Source organism: Gymnoscopelus braueri (genome assembly GCF_963280865.1).
Source record: "Gymnoscopelus braueri genome assembly, chromosome: 15".
NCBI lineage: Eukaryota > Metazoa > Chordata > Actinopteri > Myctophiformes > Myctophidae > Gymnoscopelus > Gymnoscopelus braueri.
The window spans coordinates 39,088,248-39,113,909 of record NC_137620.1 but is presented as its reverse complement, the minus strand read 5'-3'; the positions used below and the strand labels follow the sequence as shown (position 1 = coordinate 39,113,909).

The following is a 25,662-nucleotide window of genomic DNA, read 5'->3' as shown; positions in this document are numbered from 1 at the left end:
GTAAAGATGGCAAGTTCACCTTTATAAAACGGCATGGGTATAATGATGTTTTTTCTGCGTTTGTATTTTTTACAGGTGATGCCAATATTGGTCTGGCCCACTTCAACCCTTAGGTCCCTAAAAGATGGAGATAGAGCCTGTACTCCACCTAATCTATTGATGTTTGTAGGAGCCATGAATTGGTTTATTGTTATTATGATTATGTTTGGTTATTGTTATTTATATATTTGGTCAATGCCCTGTCACTGGTGTGTATGAGTGGATGATTGAGTGACGGGCATAGGGGAGGATACCTGGTTACCTCAAAAGCACCACCTGACCACCTGCTGAGAACAGACAGAGAGAGAGAGGGGGTGTTTGGGAGCCTACTTTTTGTTGACCGCTTTATACTTTATTTTGCTTTATTGTTTTGATTACTGTGATCGCCTTGTTATGAGTTTAAGCACCTTTAATTACGTTCTTTTTTGTTGCTTTAATAAACCCCTTAAAACGCATCGTTTGGATCCAGTGAATCTCCTTTTGTTTGTAGCGCGTCACACAATAGACCTGGCCCATCTCATCGCCTCTCGCGACTTATTTTAGTTGATTTCTGTGCAGTCGCATACATTGTCAACAAAAAACGGTAATATTGATAGCATCAAACAGCAGAAGACGCACAGGATCAAGATCGGATCAAGTGGACATGAATTAAAGACGATCGGAGACACAGACGGAGGACAACAAACATTTCATGAGTCACGGTCAAAGTCAACCTCAAAGTCAGGTACGATTGCGGGCTGTATAATAAAGGAAGGAATACAGTTTGCATATTCTTTAGTCCATTGGGGACGATGGAATGCCTGCTCACAGGTTGAGTTGACAAAGCTAACTGAATGATAATAAGGAGCCGCCCTCCGTGCTGCGCTGTCAATAAAGGAATCTCCGCTGGCCCTTTAAATCCGCTGCTCCGTCTATTTAAAAATGCTGCTGCGCTGCTGATGTATGAATTGAATAGGCTACATACCATAGGCGCCGGAGGCGGGGTCACACGGTCCTCTGTGTCCCCCCACTTTTCAGCTATCGACTTCTTTTTTTTATATATAAAAAAAACTTTTGAAAAAAAAAAAAAAAAAAACATTGTCTTTTTTTTTCTCTACCGGCGCAGTAGCTCCGCAGCCTCCGCCCAGCCTCCGTTCGCATTGTCAAGCGGCCCCAGCCAGACATGCTAATTGCCTCTAATAAACAAGTCTTGATCACTGTGGCTGTGCTAAACATGTTCTGCAGGTTTTGGGGAGGGTGTCATTATTGTCATTATTGAAATGAAGGGTCGCTATGCTGTGTCCCTCAACTCCCTCGTCCTGTGTGCACTAACAGTCACTCACTGCATGCACTGAATACCAGTGGTGGAAAAAGTACTCAAATGTTTTACTTAAACAAAAGTATCAATTCTGCGAAGTAAAAATACTCTGTTACAAGTAAAAGTAAGGTATTCAAAATGTACTTGAGTAAAAGTAGAAAAGTATTGGTATCAAAATGTATTTAAAGTACCAAAAGTAAAAGTAGGCTACTCATTATGCAGAAGGTCCCATTTCACAAGTTTTCAAATGTGAAAAAAAAGTTTTCTAACCCTTGATACTTTTACTTAAGTAAAACATTTGAGGATGGGACACACTGGGATGGGTAGAGTGTTGTTAACTGTTTTATGGTCATTTCATGAATTAATTAAGCAAAAAAAATCGCGTACATGCCCGCAACGCAGTGGGTGGGGGCGGGGGGAAGTCATGACGTCGTCGCTGTCCCCCCACTATTTAACCCCTTCCGGCGTGCCTGCTACATACCGTAAATGTTTTCTGGATAAGTTTCCTTTCAATCTGTGGAATGTGGATGTGTTAAATGGCACAATTAATTGAGAAGGAAAATTAAAAGGAAAATGAGTGATTTAAATACTGAGGAGGTTACCAGTTCTCAATCTGAAATGGAACGTGGGAAAAGAGAAATCACACTCACGGCAAAGGCCATGCTGAATAAAATTGAAAAGCTTGAACGGGAACGTTCAGTGTCTGTCAATAAGATGAAAGCACTCATACCGCAAATAAAGTCCTTAATGGAAAAAAGGGGAAATGTTTTGCGAGTGGAATCTCTACTGGTGACTTTGAATGAGCATAATGCAAATGCCATAATGTCTCATAATGGGTTATTGTCTATATTACCCGAAGAGGAAGAGGAAAAGGAAAGACAAAACGAATGGTTTTCCAGCATTTCAAAATACAGCAATTTATTTAAAGGTGAAGTGGAAAATTGGTTGAATGAATCAAATGAAACAGGACATGTGTCTGGTGCGCAAACTCAATTTGTTCCTGTTGAAATGAGTTCACAGTTGGAAGTGGGAAATGTTGGACTGAATGAACAGGTGGCCACTCCCACAACAGTGGATAAAACTCACTCGATAACACAAGCTGTATCAATAATCATGACACATGACCTTCAAGATGATGTGCATCCAAATGACAGTGTGTCAAACTTGGGAAGGAATTCCAGGACGCAAAATTCTGATACAGGAAGGAAATCAACTGCTTCTAAAATTTCCTCTGCATGTCTGAAGGTCCAAGCTGACTTGGCAGCACTACAGGTCAAACAAAACCTATTAAAGGACAAACATGCACTCGAAGCTGAGGAGGAAATGCTGCGCAAAAGAAAGGAGCAACTGAAATTGGATGAGGACATTGCAGCACAAATGGCAAAATTAAATGTGTTAAAATCTCAAAGTGTCATAAGTGGGAGATCCTCTAAAACAAAACATGCAGATGGAATGAATTCTTATGTGGAAAAAATGCAAGGAAAAGCACAAACCCTCAGTGCTAATGCCAATCCATTTACACCAAGAAGGTCACAAGATCACGTGGACACAGGAACAAAGCCTAAAGACAAAAATACCTCTCAGTTCATTCATTCATTTCATTCACAATCACAGCCTCTGTCAGTTATGCACTCTGGACCTAAGCCACGCCCACTTCAAAGCAATCATGATAATACACCAATGCAATATGTCTCAAATGTAACTACCACTCATCATGGAAATGCAAATGTTAATTCTGACAGTGTTAATTCGGGAAATGAAAATGCAAATAATGGTCAAAATGACATGCTTGATATTATGAGGAAACAGAATGAAATAACCACACTGTTAATACAGCAGCAATGCATCTCATCTTTGCCAAAGAGAGAGGTACCAATCTATGATGGGGATCCATTGAAATATCATGCTTTTATAAGGGCTTTTGAGAATGGAGTGGAAAATAATACTCAAAATTACAGTGACCGTCTATATTACCTGGAGCAGCAGACAAAGGGTCTTCCCAGGGAATTGGTTAGGAGCTGCCAGCACCTGGACCCTGCAAGAGGGTATGCTAAAGCTAAGGATCTATTGAGAGAGGAGTTTGGAAACGAGCAGAAAATAGCATCTGCATACATGGACAAGGCTCTTTCATGGCAACCCATTAAGAATGAAGATGTGAAAGCTCTTCAAGAGTACAGCCTTTTTCTTAAAGGCTGCTGTAACGCCATGGAAGAGGTGCAATATTTACATGAGCTGGACATGCCTGCAAATATGCTGACCATTATAATGAAGTTACCATACAAATACCGGGACAAGTGGAGAAATGTAGCCTGTGACCTACAGGCAAGGCACAAACGAAGAGCTACATTTATGGACATCACTGATTTCATTGGGAAACAATTGAAAATCTTAACTGACCCAGTATTTGGAAACATACAGGATGTTCCATCACTAACCACAACTAAAAGTGTGAGCAAGTACACTCCACAACCTTGTTCCGGAATGAAAGGAACTAGCTACGCCACTACTGTGACCCCTGTAAAACCTATGAATCAGCTTGGAGTGGAAGAGAAGGAACATGTTCAAGGAACAATGGAAACATGTCTTTTCTGTGGAGAAGGACATATGTTGGATTTGTGCCCCCAGTTGGGAAAAATACCACACAAAGAGAAGATAGGCTTCTTGAGAGATAACCGTGTCTGTTTTGGCTGTTTGTGTATTGGACACATAAGCAAAGTTTGCAGAAAACGGATTACCTGTGAAAAATGTGGTCTCAAACATCCAACTGTACTTCACATCACTTCAAAAGAATGGGACAGAGAGTCTGACCAAGCTGAGAGGAAGTCAGGGATATCAGTGGATGGCACAGTAGTATCGAGTGGCCTTACTGGGGCTGGTGACAATAACTGTAAACTGCCTATTGTTCCAGTACAGGTTAAGTCCAATAAGGGGAGCAAGATTGTTACCACCTATGCTTTCTTGGACCCAGGAAGCTCTGCAGTATTCTGTACTGAAGCTCTAATGCACAAACTGGACCTTACAGGGAGGAAGGCGCATATTCTCTTGAGGACAATGGGCCAAGAGAAAGTAGTTTCTAGTCACATTGTACCAGGACTGGAAGTCGCTGGCTTGAATGAGAAGCGCTTCTGTAAACTGCCCAAGGCTTACACACAGGTGTGCATGCCTGTCCATAAAGGGAACATTCCCAGACAGAAGGATCTTCAGAGATGGCCTCATTTCACTCATATTCATCTGCCTGAGATTGATGCTGACATTGAGCTGTTGATAGGGACAAATGTTCCTGAGGCTTTAGAACCACTGCAAGTCATTAGCAGTCTAAATAATGGTCCTTATGCCATCAGGACGATGCTGGGCTGGACTGTGAACGGACCGCTAAATGGAGGCAGCGATGATTTATTAGTGAATAGGGTGTCTGTTGTGAACTTGGATGAACAGCAGTTTAAGACAGATTTCCCCGAATGCAGTGCTGATGAACAAACTGGCATGTCAAGAGAAGACATGGAACTGGTCATAAAATCACCTGAGAGTGAGTGGCCTGTCAATTCTGATGATGCTCATCAACTACCATCAAATGACCCGGAGGTCAAGAAATCTGTTGCAGTCAATGCTGTACAGGCCGGAGAGGAGGTTGCTGCAGTGATTCACATGATCCATTACTTGGACTCTTGGACCCGTCTGATAAAGTCTGTATCTTGGATCTCGAGGTTTAAGACCTGGATCTTGTCTCTTTGTGAGAGGAGGAGGCAAGTGAAAATCAACCAGTCTGACTTGGATGTGGACAAAAAGAGCTGTTCAATGGAAAAGGACATGGAAACCTTGAAGAGGAAAACCGTTTCAAGTTGCCTGTCAGTGGAGGAGCTTGAGAAGGCAGAACTGGAAATCAGGAAGTTCAGACAACTGAAGAGGATTCCAGAGGACTTCTCCAGGCCACACAAAGGCAAAAATGTGAAGGAGGATAGTCACATCCACCTACTTTGCCCACTGATGGAAATGGAAAATAACAAAGAACAGCTGCCTGGATCGCCCAATAACCAAGAGCTGCTTGATCCAGGAGGTCGAAGAGGACTAATGCTTGGACAATGTCATGACCTGTAGGATTCAGGTTGAAGATGGATTACAATTATTTCTTGGATTACAATTATTGCTTGGATTTTGACCTTTTTGACTTTTGACCCTTTTGACTTTGCGACGAGAGTGTTTACTCTGAAAATGACTATTTGCGCGGGAACATCTGGCCTTACGAACAATGACTCCTTTCGCGATCGGCTGAAAGAAGATTTTGTATTATGTGAAAAAAGAAAAAAGTTTGGGACTCTGATTACTGTTATTTATTTCATGTTCTCCTATTATGCATTTTGATGTAATTATTAAGTCATAACCTAATAATTAGGGGCTGGCGTGTAGGAGCCATGAATTGGTTTATTGTTATTATGATTATGTTTGGTTATTGTTATTTATATATTTGGTCAATGCCCTGTCACTGGTGTGTATGAGTGGATGATTGAGTGACGGGCATAGGGGAGGATACCTGGTTACCTCAAAAGCACCACCTGACCACCTGCTGAGAACAGACAGAGAGAGAGAGGGGGTGTTTGGGAGCCTACTTTTTGTTGACCGCTTTATACTTTATTTTGCTTTATTGTTTTGATTACTGTGATCGCCTTGTTATGAGTTTAAGCACCTTTAATTACGTTCTTTTTTGTTGCTTTAATAAACCCCTTAAAACGCATCGTTTGGATCCAGTGAATCTCCTTTTGTTTGTAGCGCGTCACACAATAGACCTGGCCCATCTCATCGCCTCTCGCGACTTATTTTAGTTGATTTCTGTGCAGTCGCATACAATGTTATTACTTGCATTTACAGAATCTATACTAGAAAGGAGATTAAATTGTTTTACTGTCACCCGTTACCTACCAATGCTATGGAGGAGTCCACGTAGCACACGTCTACCAGCAGCTGATGGTGGAGGATCGGCACAATTTAATGTTGGGGTGGCATCGTCTGTGAGACGTTTTCTCACTTTCTGCAAAATAATATTCACATGAGGACCTCTCGTCTTCACACTAAATATTCTTCATTGCACTATTCCATTCCCCCCAAGAATGATTGTAGGATATAGTGAATATATAGTGAATGTACCATTTGGACAATCATGTAATTTTCAAAGTGGTCCTCACAGACTCCATAGCCTCCTTTTCGGAGGGCATCTGGAGACAGGATGGACAGGTCTGGTCTTCTGATGTTGACCAGCCATCTCTTTCTCCTATGTAATTAGATAAGATGGTATGGTAAGGAGAAGTTTTTGTCTTGCATAATGTCACCTATCTTACTTTGCTCATCATGTGCATTTGTGTATTTTCTTCATTAAAGAAAATAAATGCTTTACATGTTTGAAAGTGCAGTTATTGGCAAATATGCTTTTAAGAAAACCCCCACAAACACACATGTATTATTCAGTCTTATGCTAGATGTGCTCCTGTTTCTGCACATTGTAACAGGGCCTTTTATTTATAATGTATATATTTAACCACTATAGACTATAGTGTGTTTAGCATGTTCATGAGTAACCCCTGTTGTCATGGAACATAATTCATAGTTCATTCAGGTCTACATATATGCAGCTAGTATGATGTGACAGTGGCCAGCTAATTTATTACTTACCTGTCAGCCTCCTTTGGGAAGGAAAACACAGATTTATTTCTATTATTACAACCTACTGCTGCACAAAGTTTTGGCATTGTGACTGACTGAACAGAGACTTGCATGCTGACAAACTTGTCTTTATATATAAAATCTCGCGAGAGTGTGTTGCATGGGATAGAGAAAAGTCGATAACAAAGTAGATTTTTTCCTAATTTGTGTCATTTTAGTATGAAAATCGTGCATATTGTGTGTCTTGTGACAATCGGGTCCTTTAGTTCAGTGACCATGGAGCTAAAGAATAGTTCAGAAGCTGTGTTCACGTTCACTCTTCCATTGGAATCAATAGACTCCAACTTGCTTCCTGTCTCCTAAAAAGGTGTCCACCTACGTCACGCAGAAACGGGAAGTAAACCGGAGAATGCGACTCCATTTCCCTCTCGTCGTAGTTGCGTTTTTGCTTCACGGCGGCCTCCTGCAGCTGTTCCCGGGCGAAGCGATGGGCTGAATCCAGGCGGTCCTGCAGCTTCCTGGCATACTCCGGCCCTGCAGGGACCGCCGGAGCATCAGGTGGGCGACCGAAGATCAGCTCGGCCGGGGTGCGCAGCTCTCTTCCGAGCATGAGGAGAGCCGGTGTGCACTCTGTAGACTCCTGTACCGCAGAGCGACATGCCATAAGCACCAGGGGCAGGTGTTTGTCCCAGTCTCGCTGGTGTTGGGAGGTGACAATGGCCAGCTGATCTCCCATGTTCCGTTGGAACCTCTCCACTAACCCGTCACTTTGAGGGTGCAACGGGGTAGTGCGGGTCTTGTGTATGGTCTTGTGTATGGTCTTGTGTATGCCCTAATTTTGTGCGTTCGCACATAATTAGTCCCCCTGTCACTTTGGATGGATTCCATTACTCCAAACCGACTTATCATGCCCCCCACCAGGGCATCAGCGATCGTCTCCGCTTCTTGGTTTGGGATGGCATATGCCTCCGGCCACTTAGTGAAATAGTCAATAGCGGAGAGGACGTAGCAGTTGCCCCCGTCGGAGCGTGGGTATGGCCCCGTAATGTCAATCCCCACCCTCTCCATGGGGCACCCCACAGGGAACTGTTGGAGTGGTGCTTGCGAGCGCCCAGTGGGGCCTTTGTGGGCAACACAGAGGTCACAGCGGCGACAGAAGTCTGCAACGTCCCTCTTCTGCCGCCCCCAGTAGAAGCTCTGTCGCAGACACCGAAATGTTTTGGTGACCCCAAAGTGCCCAGACCCGCCCGCCCCGTGCATGCATGGCTTTCAGCACTGCATCTTGCAGGCCCCTAGGGACCACCACCTGCCACTGCTCCTCCCCGGTGGCTGCTGTCTTGAACGCCCGCTGCAGCACCCCACGGAACAGCCACAGTGAGTCAAACATGGCCCACAGACCCTTTGTCGCCTTGGAGAAGGGCGCCACCACCTCCTATGGTGGACGCTGCCGGGCCTCCACCCACTGCAAGACAGGCTGTAGATCTGGATCGCCCTCTTGCTCGTGTCGCCATTCAGCGTTCGTCACTGTCTGCAGCTTTGACCTGGAGAAGCAACAGCAGGAACAGCTGAGACAGCTGCTGGTGGAGTTCCAGGACAGTTTTGCAAGGAGCGAGAGTGAGGTGGGGAGGACTCACATGGCACAGCATGTGATAGACACTGGACATGAGCGGCCCATCAAGGGCCACCCACGTCGCGTCCCTCTCGCTCGTCAGCAGGCATGTGACAAGGCCTTAGATGACCTGCTGCAGGCAGACTTCATTGAGCCGTCCGACAGCCCCTGGGCGGAGGGGACATGGGGCAGGTCTCATAGGGGTAATAAAACATTGGGGGGAAAAATCACTTTGGACCACTTTTTTTCTTGGGATCATCAAAATCCCTATATTAGAGGTCCTATGGATGCCAAAAATCAAAACTATAAAAAATTTAAAAAAAAGCAGTCGCGCGTGGACCCCTCCTAGGGCCTCTTGGTGTCATTGAAATGTAGATACATTTCTGCCAGTGTTGCCAGATTTTGCAAGAGAAATAAGCAACTAGGTCTATGAAAACAAGCCCAAAAGAAGCGACTATAGGCCACATGAGCATTTGAAAATAGCAGATCTAAGTGTTGTGAGCTTGTAGATCTGCTATTTAAAAATAATATATATATACATATATATATGAAAAAAGTGAAATATTTTGAATATTTTTTTGAAACATTCTAACAATACAAATCTGGTGTAGGGGTCACAAAATACTTTTAGATGGAGGGGTCCGTGGACAAATACATATTAATCTGGGGGTCCTTGACATGAAAATGAAAAACAACATTAGGAGACAGATATATACTTTATTAATCCCGAAGGAAATTTGTTTTGTTCAACAGCTCCAGTGCAATACATTCATACAGATCGATGGCAATAAAAATAAGCATGATGAACCTTAAAAGACAATACATCAATGGGAATGAAATGCAATACAGGAATAAAAAACTATCAGTTATAAGAAGTTAAAAACCTAGGTTAAAAAGAGAACATAGCTACTCACAACTACACAACTTTACATAAAAACAAGCCTTCTAGAAGTAGAACACATTAAAACAGCGCAGAGCCACAGGGACCTCTACTGGAACACAATTGAATAGCCTGGGATCAATACCATTTTCGCGTTTCTGATCCGGTTTTGAGCGGAAATAACTTTACGTCATCCAGGAACATATGATCAGAACAACCGGCGCCGTGCATCTCCAAAATGATTCCCCAAGTTTAAAATGTGTTTAGTTTGGTATAATCGTTTTGTTTCTTTTGGTATAATAATGGTTTGGTATGTCCACCTTTCATTCTAACTCGTAGTGAGACTAGCGAGACTAAACGAATTGATTAGCATTATTTGGCGAACAACAACAATGCAACACCAACCGGACACACCACCGGAACACGATTCTTTTTTTCTAAACGGGATCACGCGAGGTTACAAGTCAAACCGAAAGTAACTAACTAATGATCTGAAGAAGGAATTATGTCGGCTACAGATTTCCAAGTCAGTGTCTTTACTGTAAAGTCCTCTCTGTGGATTTATTTCCATGTATTCCTGGTATGGACCAGCTGCTACATCACATCTGTGACAGGTAACATTAACGTTACATTGATAACTTATAAACCTTTATTTACTGCGGAGTTACCGACGGGTAAGGGTGGGGCTGCAAAAGTTGAATGCTGGGAGTGAGTAGCTACTATAGCTAATAACTTTATGATAAGTTCATCCAGTCATTTTCTTATATATTATATATTATATATATATATTAAAAAAACGTAACTATACTCGTCCAGGAAACTGTACAGTTAGATGTAGGCTATGTATGTTAATTTCCGCTTTGCATTAGTTAAGTGAATGACAGATGGAGTTAACATAAAATATGTAGGTACTTATCATGCTAGATAGAGTGTTTGTTCAGGGTCTCCAGCACTTTAGTAAACAGAAAATGCATTACCAGGTCAATCAGGAGAGATAACTCATACAGAATACAGGATAAACAAGAGAAATTGGAAGACATGGGGGGAAAATACTGACAATTTTAGAACTGGAATAGGGCAGGCCTACTATAAAATTGATGCTGATGAATAGGTACTCTCCCAATTAGCTGAAATTGGCATCATGCCTGAAAATGTATTTTCAAGAGTTGGATTGATGGGGAGACACCTTGTTGTTGAACAAACACTCTATAGCAGTGATTACTATATCAGAATATAGAGATTTAACTTTTTTTTAATGAAAGAGTTAGTTTCAAAAAAAAAAAATCACTTACACTACCTTTAAAGATTAATATCACTATAGGCTACACTAAAAATATTTTGTTTTATCTTAAGGAGACGGAGAGCAGGTGATAGGGTCATCCCAGGCCGTGCTGGCCAAAGTGGGGGATGATGTGGTCCTTCCTTGTCACATTGAGCCCTCTGTCAGCGCAGCCAGGTTGACAGTGCTGTGGTCGAGACCAGACTTGAAGTTGGATTTCGTGCATCTCCTCCAAGATGGACGTGAGCAGCCTGATGTTCCGAACCATTTTTACAAACGGAGGACGTCCCTGTTTGCTGAGGAGCTGCCTCATGGCAATATCTCACTGAAGCTGTCCAGGGTGCAGCTCTCAGACGAGGGGACGTTCAAGTGTAATGTTCCGACCCTGAGTAGCAGCAGTTTGATTCAGCTCACTGTTGGTAAGTTGTAGGAAGAAGTAAATGATGAAACCGTTTTTTGATATGCCAATACATCTTTTTAAAATGCTAAATCCCGGACCCTTACACATCGTTGTCATCTCTGTATGACAGGGCAGGTCTGACTTCACTATCCCATCGTAGAAGGCCTCATTGGCACATTTTCCTTTATAAGCCATCATTGGGCTACTCCCTTGCTATCTAAACTGCCTTTTTAATTTAAAAGATAAAACAAAAAACCTTACAATCTCCGCTTGTTAAATCTGCCACTTTTTACCATCCCTAACCCATCAAAGACATTTGGGAGGATGGCTATTAGTTAATGTTCCATCGCTCTTTAATGCCTTCAGGAACCTCTGTAAACATATCATACTGTAAGACTGTATTCAGTCTATACATTCTGTACATACTCCAGTGAAAAGAACTAAAAAGACTAATATTATGGTGCATTAAAGTAGAGTATCTATTATTATTAGGGGCTGTTCATTATTTATCAAAGGGGAGGATGGTGCTAAACAGAAGTTTGTATTTAAAAAATATTTAGTTTTTCATACGTGTTAATACTCACCTATGTTCTATATCAAGTTTACCCTAATCTGAGTTCCCAGAAGTTTTTCGCCTCGCATACAAACGGGAGCGGCGAGGAACTTCTGGGCCAGAGCGCTGGTATTTGTGGGCGGGATGTAACTTACGCTCAGAATCTGAGCGGACACGCCTCTTACCGGTCTGAGAGCTGTGCAACTCGTCTAAAAAGTCAGACGAGAGGCAAACAGCAGTACACAACAATGGCGGCCGCAATTTCTCAAGGGGAAATTGCTTCCCGTCGCTCCTATTAACATGCAACACCCACTGCATGTGGATCCCGCCCCCTTTTCTTCATTGGCTGTTGATTTGAATCAGAACTCAGTGGCCGCGCCACTGTTGTTCAGGCTTTGAGCCGAAGCCTCCCAGACTAAGTTTACCCTGGCTTGTATGGGGATTTGACTTGGTATTTCCCACTTCTGTTTATGAAACTTTATGTCCCACCAAACCGTTCATTCATTGGATGCAGTGAATTAAGCAATATTACACGAGAGGGTGTGCTTTACCGTCATTATTGGCACGCCAGTGATGCGGTCAGGAACGAGGTGAAGCCGAGTTCCGCGAGCATCACTGAAGTGCCAATAATGTAAGGTAAAGCACACCCTCGAGTGTAATATTGCGATTATACAACAGTTACCAACAAAACACATCCGAATGTATTCATATTGTGGGGCAATTAATAATAAAAATGTTTAGCTATTATCCGTTTCCCTGTAAAGAGAAGAGTTTTTGACTGAGAGACATTAAATAGTCCCTGTAGCAGCGCTTTGAGTTTGAGCCACCGTCTCATCAACACAGCTGAGCTATCAATGCTTGCGCAGTGGAATGAATTCCAGTAGGCTATATGCTCCGTCGTACGACTGTGTCACGTGGCCAAAATAACTGATCTACAAGCTGACAACGCGTCGCGATGGCGACGCGTTGTGAACTTGTAGATCGGCTATTTTCGCCGTGCGATACCTTCGTACGATACCTTCGTACGATAAAGTATAACATACACTGGACTGTTAACGAAATGGGAGTAATTTTACTTTAACACAGGAGGATATTTATAACCTTCTAACCATTGATCAACCGTAAGTCCACCAAATAAGTCAAAATTAACAACATAGTCCATTTTGCATAGCTGTTTGTTCTCCGGTGGCGGCAGTGGGTCAGGGCCAGGCTACTGTGCCATATATGGTCTATTCAGGTGCGGACTGCAGTGCGGAGTGATTTATTAATGTGATTAGGCGTGGTGATGCTGGTTTGAAGCACGGCTAGATAGCTATTTCAGCCAATCAGATTGCTTGGTCGGAACTACCTGTTATATAACCACGGTTAACGTCAGTCCCGGGCTCATATTCTTCACAGTCTGTACAGGAAAGACACCTGCCTTTCATGGGAACACTCATTTGGTTTTTCGGCCCACCCCAAAAATAATTAAAAAATAAATAAATACATATATATAATTTTTTCTTTTATTTTTTAATATCATATATAAAAAACGCTAAACACCGCAAATTCGTGCATGCGTGCCCACACGCCCCTGCCTAAGCCCAGCCTATGCTAGCGTTTTGGTTACGCCACTGCAACGATGATTACATTTCATGAAAAGTAGAACATAGTTGCTCAATCTTTCTTTTGTTGGGGATGTTTTTGTAACCTAAAGAGGGCACATAATGGAACCAGATGGACCCCCAACGTCAAATAGTGTGCTAATTCACCTATAATAAACGTTGGAAAAGAAGTTGGTGTGAATATAAAAAAATGGTTTATGGAGGTCAGGGGGTGGAAGGGGGGTCAAGGAAGAAAACAAAAACCAAGTCACATCCGCACCATACCCCCCCTTAAATAAATAACAAGCGGTCCCTTGCTGGTGAGTTTCTCAATGGTGAATACACAGCAACACTGTCTGACAACAGGAAGTATGTCTACTTTAACACAGCGCAATGTTACTATTTTTAGCCTCTATAGTATTGTTTGAAACTTTTGTTAGTTATTTAATGATGCAGGTTTGTGTTCTGTTCATTGTGATAAGGAATGTGTCATTACTGTAGCAATATTTACATGCAACCATTTTGTAGCAGAATCAGACTTCAACTTTATATTTACATCACAGGTTTAAGTGTAAAGAAGTGGGTGAAATTAGTTTTTGTGCAAGCTCCATTGTTTTGTTTTTTTGGGGGTTCTTTTTCAGAAAGAGAAAAAGAATGGGGGGGGGGTGGAGGAAGAGCGAGGAGGAAAACTATCAAACAGTAGATAATGTCAAGGAGAGGCAAAAATGTAAACACATTTTGCCTGCTATTTTTGCGTATTTGTATTTAACATTTAACAGGTTCAGTTAGCCATATAGCATCTGTCACTGCCATCCCTTGGGCTTTAGTTGTACTGCAGTTATGTACCTTATCACATTTGTTCTGCATCCTTTTTGTCATGCCCAAAATGGAAATAATGTTTGGTCAATATACATGTAACTGTACCCACGATTGTCAACCAGTAAACCATTTGCCAAAATTATGTGCTTGAACCTTGGCTACGTACAGTAGCCATCTTGTCAACACGTAAATAACATGCAACTTACTAGGGCCAGGTGATGACTTCAAATCCATATTGCAATTATTTCTAAACTTTTGCTTGGATTAAGATTAATGAATTTAGACACTTTTTTTACACTGCACTCTCTGACAAGGTATGTACTGTAAATATTATAAGTGCAACAGTTAATCACACTGTATTGATTTAATCGATTTGAATGAATAAACGGCAAGACTAGCAGATCTACAAGCTCACAACACATCACGATGGGACGCGTTGTTAGTTTGCTATTTTTGCACGACATCGTTGTACAACTAAGGGCTAAAGTGGTTAATCAGACTAATTTAGTTTTGACTGATTTAGTCTATCATTAAAATATATTAGAATTTTTTTGTCGATTCGTTGATATACAAGAACAAGAAAAAGCTGCTCCTCGATTATTCAATAAACTGACATGAGCAAGATTAAGTCAGTGAGAGGTTCTAATTCTAAATGTTGGTTTCTATACATTTTAGGTTAATTGCCCAACTTACAATGTCAACAACTACGTCAGGTTGTCATCTCATCACATTTCATCTACTCTGGACTCAGAACAAAGGAGAAGGATGTGTTTCGCAGGGATCCTTGATAAGCAAAGAAAATGTACATTTAACCAGTGTGACTTACTGTACCGTGTAGGACTCATGGCTGTTAATGGGGACCAGGCAGGACTTCGGACAGTGCCTAGAACCATTTAAACACCACTGTTGATTTGCTTTATTTCATTTTATAATGTTGATTTTTGTCATGTTTCACTGTCTTTCAGAGGATATCACTGGAACCGGAAAGTATGACCATAAGACAGAGGGTGGACTCACTGGAGGAGCGAGTGCAGGGATTGCGATTACAGTGACTGTCTTATTGATGGCAGCAATACTGGGATATTTGTATTGGAAAGGCTGTTTGGAGTTACCTTGGAAAAAGCAGAAGAAACCTGGTAAGTCTTGAACTGATTTCTCAACAAATACATTTTTCAAATGTATATTTTGTTATATGCATCCATGTTTCTATAATGACAACAATGTGAAGATCAAAATGATAAGTGTCTCCACACTGATAAATCTCACATCTAACTAAGCCAAAGACAAGTGTGTGTGTGTGTGTGTGTGTGTGTGTGTGTGTGTGTGTGTGTGTGTGTGTGTGTGTGTGTGTGTGTGTGTGTGTGTGTGCATTTGACTGTGTGTGTAATTGCATGAGTTATACACAAGCATGGTATTATAATTCCATATTGTTTCAGGTCAAGAAGAGGAAAACCTGGGTGAGAGACTGTTACTTCAATATATTGATTATATTGATACAAAATGTGTTTATGCAAAAAAGGGTAGATTAAGAGAGTTAACATTATGTGTAACATTTCCCCCTACAGCCATGATTGAGGATCAGCGTGTAGGTAAGTAGAACATCCATGATGTACTTATATGCTGTAGCAGAGTTCCACTGTATGCACTGCATCTGCCATTGCTCTGGTTAAATAATGGTTAAATGATAAAGAAAAAAAAAAAAAAAAAAAAAATATATATATATATATATATATATATATATATATATATATATATATATATATATATACACACACACACACACACACACACACACACACACACACACACACACACACACACACACACACACACACACACACACACACACGTACAGTATCATCCATCCATCAAACGTCCATCCATGTTCAAACGCTTATCTGGGTCGGGTCACGGGCGCAACAGTATCAGCAGAGAGTTCCAGACTGCCTTTTCCCGAGCAACATTAGCCACTTCCTTCTGGGGAATCCTGAGGTGTTCCAAGGCCAGTGTGGAGATATAATCCCCCCATCTGGTCCTTGGTCTGCCATGGGGTCTCCTCCCAGTGGGACGTGCAGTGAGGACCTCCCTACAGAGAGACGTTCGGGAGGCATCCGTACTAGAATTCGGTCACCCTCGCGGATGACCGAATTTCTCACCCTATCTCCGGTCACCCGTCCGAAAACGAATTTGGTCCGCTTGTATTCGCAATCTTATTCTTTCGGTGACCCACACTTTATGACCATAGGTGAGAGTAGGAACAAATATTGCTCGGTATATCGAGAGCTTTGCCTTCTGGCTCAGCTCTCTTTTCGTCACAACAGTGCGGTACAGCGACAGCAATACTGCTCCTGCTACTCCGATTCTCAGGGTGAGCCTACCCTCACTCATGAACAGTGTTGGAAAGTAACTAAAGTAATATGTAACTTAAAGTAATATTATTACTTTTTCCCAGTAACTAGTAACGTAACTAATTACTTTCACGTTTTGAGTAATATTATTACCTTTACTTTTTTCCAAAAAGTAATTTATTACTTTTTTTCACGAGCCTTGGTGGTACTCTGGGTTTGAGTGTGTGTATTTGATCCTGTGTTGTTTTTGGTCAATTGATATAATGGTAGACTGGTTGGGATCCAGTTGCTATGCAGGCTGCTTGCTGATCCGGTCTAGAGCGGATACGGAAACGTTGCGCACTTGTCTATGTGTGAATTATCAGCTGCGGAAGGGCGGGCCTTAAACCGGATCAAACAGTGTTGCCATGTCTGCTTATTATAAGCGACTTGTTAACCAATGAAGACGCGCCGTAAGCTTGTAGGTTGGCTATTTTCAATATATATATATATATATATATATATATATATATATATATATATATATATATATATATAGAGAGAATACATTTTGTTTAATAAACAACAGAAGTTGTTCAAAGATTGTGTCTCATGATGAGTCATTATCTGTTTGAGCCCAGGTGTTTGAATTTGAATATTTTTTTAGGCAAAGAAATACATGAAATACATTTAAAATACTTCCAAAAAAGTCCTTTCGGTCTTGTTTCCATTGAGGTCCTTAGTATTCAATTCATAGTCAAATGGTTTTCATTTAGTCTGTAAGTTATGAATTCATACACAGTAAAAGTCTTAGTGTTAATATAATTGAAATGAGTGTACAAATAGAACCAAATGGACCCGTCATGTGTACAGAACACTTTTCAGAGTTAAATCAACAATGAGGATTTTACAATGTAGGCTGCAGAAAAGAGAAAAAAAACAACTGCTAATGTTGAAAATGCAAAGTCAGACTTTTGGGGAGAAAGGATGCAATTACTGGGGGCGAGAAAAAAAAAGTAACTAAGTAATAAGTAACTAGTTACTTTTGGCAGGGAGTAATAAGTAAAGTAACTACATTACTTTTTAAACAAGTAATATGTAATAAGTAACATATTACTATGTTGTAGTAACTATTCCAACACTGCTCATGAACAAGACCCTGAGATACTTAAACTCCTTCACCTGGGGCAAGTCTCGTTCCCTACTTGGAGTGCACAATCCATTGGCTTCCATCGGTGCCATAATAAATATATATATATATATATATATATATATTATGGCTGTCAAACGATTAAAAATTGTAATCAGATTAATCACAGCTTAAAAATGTATTAATCATGATTAATCACCATTCGAGCTATGTCCAAAATATGCTCTTTCTATATTCTATAATATTTCTTTCTGTATATTGTTGTGGGAATAGAAGGATAAGGCGGATATAAACATTTAACATACTGTATCTATGTATGTATGTTTCAACTCCATAAAACCGTCTTTGTTTTGGTGAGTAGCGAAAGTGTATTTTTTATTTTTTACTAAAGACGAGAGGCTGCACAGCCTGCGCTACCGGGGGTGTGCGTGCAACGGCTGGAAAGTAACATAGCGTTAAGGAGAACTCCTAAGTTCTAGGCCGTTTCAGACGGGGAGCGAGTGACGCGAATCAGCGGGGATGTATGTAGTGCCCGAGTCCTATACTTCATGGGTTCCCAAACTTTTCAGCCCGCGACCCCAAAATAAGGCGGCCATTGACTCGCGACCCCACCTAAACCTGGAGGTAATTTATGCACATAAACTTGCACATTCGGTGCGCATTTGAAATGTATTAAAATTGTAAAATGTACTATTTGTAATCATTTTAGGTTGTATTTCATCCATTCTGTTGATTTTTTTTAAATTGGGGAACCCCTGCTATACTTGAGGTACTACTGGTTGCAGAGGAAGTTCAGAGGTGTGCTCAAATAACTGATGTCCAAAAGTGTCTGTTGAGTTCATAAACAAACAATATTTATTCTGTAGCCGATCTGTCACTTCAGCATACAATAAATACATAAACAAATAAACAGTCAAAACGCACAGGATACATACCACCAGCTCTCAAACAGTCAAAAACTGTTTGTCTCTGCCACTGGCAACACCTGTGCCTGATTAGGGACAGGTTAAATACCTAGGCAACCTTGGCCTTGACCAAGTCCTGCAGTGACGTCATCAAATAAGAAACAACAATCATATATATAGCCCATATAGCACACTAGCCCCAATATGCTACTGGCAGAAAACAGAGCAATTCTTAAAACATAATAAAGAGCCATAAAAACGAAACAAAATTGAAATACAAGCTATTTTCAGCTATTAAATAACTCAGGCAATATATTATATTCAAAATTGCAAGACCAAATTCAAATTGAATCTGTACCTTGACAAAAGGCAGATTTTAGTTACACGTCTTTCTTCAACCCACATTTAATATTTGTTCTCCCTTCAGTTTCCTTTTCGTTAGTGTCACTGGCACTGTCGTTTACTAGAGAGGGGGAAGATAGTCAGAGACCTGTTTAAGCTCCTCAGGTGTCTTCTGCTTTTATCCTTTTCTTTCTTGAGCTCTGCCATCTTCCTTTCCTCCTCTTTCTTGAGCTCTGCCATCTTCCTTTCTTCCTCACCTTAAAGCTTTTAGCTGCTACCTTCTTGACAGTAGGCTTTTTGTCTTTCTTTGCTGTCACCTTCTTTGGCTTTTTAGGCACGGCAGTTTCTTTGTGCTTTTCTGCACTGAGTGGCTCTTTCACCACTCTGTTCAGTTTGGGAGAGCCAGATGCGCCAGTACCTTTGGTCTGAACTAGAGTGCCTTTTGCTACCAGGGTCTTGACGGCGACTACATAGTAGTCGCCGTCCTTCTCTACATAGTAGCCACCTTCTCCTTCTCTACATAGTAGCCACCTTCTCCTTCTCTACATAGTAGCCACCTTCTCCTTCTCTACATAGTAGCCACCTTCTCCTTCTCTACATAGTAGCCACCGGCAGCCAGAGCTTTCTTGACCACAGCCAGGGACACACCGCTCCGTTCCTTGGAGTCGGACACGGCCTTGACGACAAGCTCAGTGCCGCTAGGGCCGGTCTTCTTGGGTCGTGAGTCGTGGAGCTGCTGCCTTCTTCTTGGCGGCCTTGGTGGTGCGACTTCTACCTGCATCTCCTGCTTCCTCCTCAGAGCCTCAGCTCTCTCCTCCAAAGCATGCACCTTTTAAAGCGCAGCAGCACGAGCCATGAGTGTGGCTTTATCCACCTCTGCTTTGATTCGTGCAGATGACCTTTTGCTTGCCTTTGAAGCAGTGGATCAACATCAGGGCAACTTTGAACATAGAGCTACCTCATTTCCTCAATAAAACCATCAAAACTTGCTTTGTACCATATTTGATGAGCATTTTTGGCCTCATCATACACACTAGAGATGCGCGGATGGCCTCTCACGTCATCCGAATCCGCATGAACAAATTAATTATCCACCCTTTATCCAACCGCAATAATTATATCATCCAATTTAAATATCCGCACCATCCGCATTTTCTGTATGTCAAATTATTATTATTATGTTCTGGTATTCCCCGTTAGTTTTAGTCTTAGTTGTGTGATGCATTGATTTAGCCTCTGGAATGTCGTTGCGTCTTTTTCTCTGCTGCGCTGAACATGCAGAGGCCACTCTAAACCTATTAGACTATCAAATAGGATTCTATAAGCGCAGCAAGGCACAAACAGCTTAATTTCACTGACTGTATGAATTTAAACATTTTGCTTAGAAGAACACAGTAGACTGCTAGAGGTATTCCCCGTTAGTTTTTTTCTTTTTTTTTAACCGATGGTGCTCTTCTGCGCTGAACATACAGAGGCCACTCTAAACCTATTAGACTATCAAATAGGATTCTATAAGCACAGCAAGGCACAAACAGCTTAATTTCACTGACTGTATGAATTTAAACAGTTTGCTTAGAAGAACAGTAGACTATTAGAGCACCCATGAACTAACTGTAGATCCAGGCCGATCATGTCATCGATGAATATCATGTTGCGCACTTTTCACAATCAGGAGGACATTTCTATCGTAACCACATGAGAATATTATACAACACAGAAGTACTCTGGTTTTAAATAAACACATGTTTATTTATTCAAAGTGATTTAGTTCAATCAAAATGGCAACAGACGTAGGCCTATGTCTCTAAACACAGGCTGGCATTTTTTTTAAATGTAGGCCTACTACAGCTTCTCGTAAAACAGAATATTTTCCACAAATAACTTTGCCTAAAATAAAAAATGTCATTCTGCCGTCCCAAGTAAACACAGACTGGCATATTCAAATATAATATCTCTTCAAACAAATAATGTCACGGCACAGCATTATTGCAACTTCCCGAACACACAAGTGCCGTGACTTTCATTAATTAAAGTGCCCAGCCGTTACGGCTTATAAAACTATTATAATAGCCTAGCCTTCCTTAACACAGGCTGACATCAATACTGAAATAGGCTATCATCACTGTCACTGCAGCTTATCGAACACAACTTAACCTAGACTAGTAGGCTACAATTGTCACACACAAAATAAGGTTTGGCTGATGCACAACATAAATAATATAATAACAAAAATTACGGTATTGTTCACCAAAGTAAAATAAAATGTCCAATGTCACTGCAACTTCCCGCACAAAACAAAATCCAGTGGCCAGCATTAACAAAATAATATGGACAAAATTGGGCATATTAACTGCTCAGCGTTATAGCTTATGACGCAGCTTAAAACCAAAACTGGTGCCTGTGCCTATAGTGGTCTATTTTTTAACAGACATTGCCTTCTTCTTCGCACTGTGCAAAAATAAGATCGCATCCACTGTGCCTGGATTGAGACGATTACGCCTCGCTTCTATTATGCGCCCTGCTGCACTGAAGCACCGTTCACTCGCAGCACTTGTTGCAGGAACGCAAAGGATTCTCTTAGCAAGCCGCTGCAGTCGAGGGAATGAGCGGCCTTGTTTCTCCCAGAAAGCAAGCAGGTTTTCATCTGACTCCGTCAGTTGAAATGTTGTGGAGCAGTATTCATTCACTTCATCTGTGTCTGTGGGGGTGTCGTCTTCCCATTCGGAGAACAAGTCCACCTTCTGTTTTTTTGCAGACAGCGGACAGCTGCCAGGTCCACCTATAACAGGACAGGCTCATTAAGGCACTGTGCGTAATTACGCGCGAGGCACAGCAGCATGATTTAATCTATTTAAATCTACAACACAGCAACATGATATGTTACACGCTTCCCAAAATACTAAAATATGTTAAATGTATTATTTACCTTGTTGTGCTGCTGCTGATGGCTCGCTGTCTGCCACTGGGCCCGGGGTTTCTCCATCTCCTACATCCTCCTCGCTGTCGGTGACGGTGTCAGCAGTAGGACCAACACATTCACTCAGAAGGCCACGCACTTGTCTCATCACCTCCTGTCTGTCCGCTGGAGGCAACATCTTCAGAGATTTAAATCTGGGAGACAGAAACGTGGCGACCTTGTGGGTGGTAGACAGGATCATCTTATCCTGAAGCAGGCTCGCTGCACGAACACGGAGGAGGCCCATGTATGGTGGATCTCCAAACCTGGGCTCGCAGTGCTTCTTGAGCTTGAAAAACCAGAGTGTCACTGTGTGAATTGTCGGATATTTCTCTCCTTCTAGATCGGTAATGGCAGATCTGAAAACTGCGAGGAAGTCGATCAAGTGCTTCATTTGATCTTGGAAAACGCCCTCCATTCGATCCAGCTGATCTTTTTTTTCCAGAATCTTCCTGATTTCACTGTACTGTTTCAAAACAGATTCAAGCATGTTTATCTTGCTGTTCCAGCGAACTTCACATTCTTGCATCACAGTATTGGCTAAAGACGCAACAGCCCCCGATTTCTTCAGATATGTGACAAGACTTTTACACTTATCCAACATTTGCACTACATCTTTGATCGGTTCTGGTGCATTCTTCTCAGAGAATGTATGTCTCAACACTGTGTTAAGAATGTGAGCAGAGCACGGGAGCCACTGGTAATGTTTAAGTGCAGCCTTAACGTTAGGACCAGAGTCGCTGACAAAAACAATTTTCTCTGCTGGTATGCCATAACCTGTCAACACAGTGTCGATTTGATCCCGAATATTATCGCCTGTTTTTTTTAGGTTAGGATCGAAATCAACCGTAGTCAAAATCCGACTCTCGAGGTGCCACTCCCCGCTGTTCTCATCCACAGCCACATAGTGACATGTAAGGACTGTATATGCCCGCTGATTAAACTCATCTGTCCACATATCTGTGGTCACTGCAAGTCCTCCGTCTTGCATCACTTTCTGGATGTCTTCAGAGAGTTTCTCTTTATCTTTCGCAGCCTGATCCTTCGCCCTGTCACACACAGTTTGCCGGTGGGGTATGATGGAACCCACGTCAATAGCTCCGTATTTAGCTCCAATGTTGACAAGCGTCTGAGCCACCTGGGTGAATCCTGTGCCGCTGACAATGTCAAATGGCCTCATGTCCACGCAACACAAGTCGACACAGTCATTGACAAACCTTGATTTAACATCTGATGGTACAACTTTGCTGTCACGACGAACGAAGGATGTTAAGGTGTTTGTCTGTGCTGCTGCCTGGATTTTCCCTTTAGCACACAAATGATGCACCATGTTTGAAGTGCCGGTTTTGTGGCTATCGTATATATAAGCCGTCCCGCAACTGTTGCAAACCACATATCCAGCACTCGAATCATCAGCATGAACCACTTCGCTGAACTTGTCCCATGCTGCACTTTTACTCCCTTCCTTTTTTTTTTTTTTAATTCACCGCTTTTTAGTTTCTCTCGCACTTTGGCAAGTTTAGCTGCTTTGCTTGCCTCCATTGTTTTGAAATGGAAGGACCCTTGTGATCAGCGTTGCCATGTCTGCGTATTATAAGCGAGTTAAAGCGACGTTGCTTCCATGCGTTGATAGCTGCTTATTTCTCTCGCAAAATCCAAACACTGGCAACGCTGGGCGCAACAGTAGGTGCCGGTGGCTAATTCTGCACTGAAAAATCACGTTACGTTACAAATTATACAAAATAACACACTGACACAGAGACAAGCACGCAGACATTTTGCTATTTTATGGAAAGATATATTATATGTCATTAATTTATTTACCAAATTATTTCACCCGCGGTTTATCCAATATTAATTTATAATGATATTTGATTGACCCAAATCCACCCAAACTGCGGTTAACTGCGGCACCCGCGGCTAAAACCGCCATCCGCGCATCTCTAATACACACCCATCAATTCACAAAATGTACCTTTTGCCTCATTTAAATATCGTTCATCGTTCATCAAGGCAGCAATGTCTATGGGGTTAGACAGCTTATTCAATTTAGCTTTTCGCTCCCTCTCCAAACTGTCTATTTTGTCCAACAACGCTTTGGGTGTCATTTTGACCATGCGTTTTCCCACAGCCCCATCGCCACCAGACTCAAGTTCAACCTCTTAATCAGCGCAAGTTTGCGCCTCCCCTTTCTCCATAAAGAAAGAAAGAAAGTCAATGTTCCGTGTTCAACCCGCAAAACAGTCTTGGGGTTTGGCACCCACACCCACTGCAAAAAAATGTGGCCGTGCACAACCTGCGTTTAACGCTAACCGAACATGTTTTAGTGGGAGCGCGCCCTTATTCTGGATTATGTGGATTTACCTATGAGAACTGTGGATTTACCTTTCCTTCTTGCACAAAGACCTATGGGCGCCTGAGTTTGTCTTTGCATAGGGGTGCACAAAGAGAGTCACGCATGTGCACCTTTTTTATAAAAAAATAAAATAACATTTTTATTCATTCTTATTTTTGCCCTCAAAATATAAAGTCGGGTGTCTTTGCGCGATTTCACGTTGGCCACGTTACCCACCTCCAGCCAATGTCAGTCAGTTCTGTTCATAACCAGTGGTGGAAAAAGTACTCACATGTTTTACTTATATATATATATATATATTTATTTATAGTAAAAAATATCAATACTGCAATGTATAAATACTCTGTTACAAATAAAAGTCCGGAATAAAAAAAATATTTGAGTGAAAGTACAGTGTTGGTACAAAAATGTACTTAAAGTACCAAAAGTTAAAGTTCTGCATTGTACTTTTACTCACAATTTACATTGCGACGCATTGTAGATCGGCTATTTTCAAATGGCCGAAATGTATATAGGGCTGAAGATCTACAAGCTCACAGATCTGCTATTTTCAAAAGATTTTTATACATTTGAAAACTTGAAATGGGACATTTTGCATAATGAGTACTTTTACTTTTTATACTTTAAGTACGTTTTATACTTTTGTACTTTTACTCTTGTACATAAGGCACGGCGGCCAATTCTGCACATTGATACATACATTACTCACCATACTGTAGATGTCCCTCCAACGTCCAGTGCTACGTATGTCTTTATGTCCCATAACAGATACCCTGCTCTAGTGAACTACACCTGCTGTTACTTTTAATCTCACCTCATGGTGGCACGTTTATGTACACATATGCATGACACTATTGTTTTAAACATCATGTACATGCCTGCTACTCCACATGCTATTTGTATACAGTATATGTATATATAGTTTTTATTATTTGACCTGTTTCTATCCTGTTTTTCTCCTGCTCCTACTCTTAATCTATCTCTATCCTCTATTTCATCTTCTTTACACCTGTAATCCTGTGATGTGACAATAAAGTTTTGATTCTGCTTCTGTTGTTTCAGAAATGACACTATTGATGGATGATTCATCCACCCAGCCTCCGGCGTCTTCAGGTGAGTCTTTTGTTTTATGGATGAACAGATATTAAACTAAGAAAGGAAAATTCGAATTGTTTTAAAAAATAGTGAAAATAGCCATCTACAAGTTCACAACATGTCGTGATGCAACACGTTGTGAGCTTGTAGATCGGCTATTTCCACTATTCGTCGTACAAGGAAGTATATAGGACATAAAGGAGCACTTCACCCATTTTCAACCTATCTTCCTAAGTAATTGGTCCACCCATAAAGAAAGAAAGTCAATGTTCCGTGTTCAACCCGCAATACAGTCTTGGGTTTTGGCACCCACACCCACTTTTGAGCAGATTTTCTGTCTAAAATGAGTTAACTAGCAAAATTGGAGACAGACACAGCCCCAGCACAAGTATGTCCTGCATTTTAGATCATGCACCATAA

The 25,662-nt window shown here is 41.5% G+C and overlaps 1 protein-coding gene across 6 annotated transcripts in view; it reads left to right on the top strand.

Moving 5' to 3' along the window:
• Positions 1–9,960: 9,960 nt before the first annotated feature.
• The window catches only part of LOC308101175 (uncharacterized protein), a 60,415-nt gene continuing 44,713 nt past the window's right edge, over positions 9,961–25,662 (top strand). For 5 of the 6 annotated variants that reach the window (XM_080450542.1, XM_080450545.1, XM_080450544.1 and 2 more), the window contains exons 1-6: positions 9,961–10,091; positions 10,831–11,175; positions 15,077–15,247; positions 15,548–15,568; positions 15,677–15,700; positions 25,210–25,260. In XM_080450542.1, coding sequence (XP_080306668.1) covers positions 9,983–10,091; positions 10,831–11,175; positions 15,077–15,247; positions 15,548–15,568; positions 15,677–15,700; positions 25,210–25,260 — 721 coding nt within the window. In that variant the 5' untranslated portion in view covers positions 9,961–9,982. The remainder of the gene's footprint in view (positions 10,092–10,830; positions 11,176–15,076; positions 15,248–15,547; positions 15,569–15,676; positions 15,701–25,209; positions 25,261–25,662) is intronic. The other variant, XM_080450541.1, reaches the window with a different exon arrangement.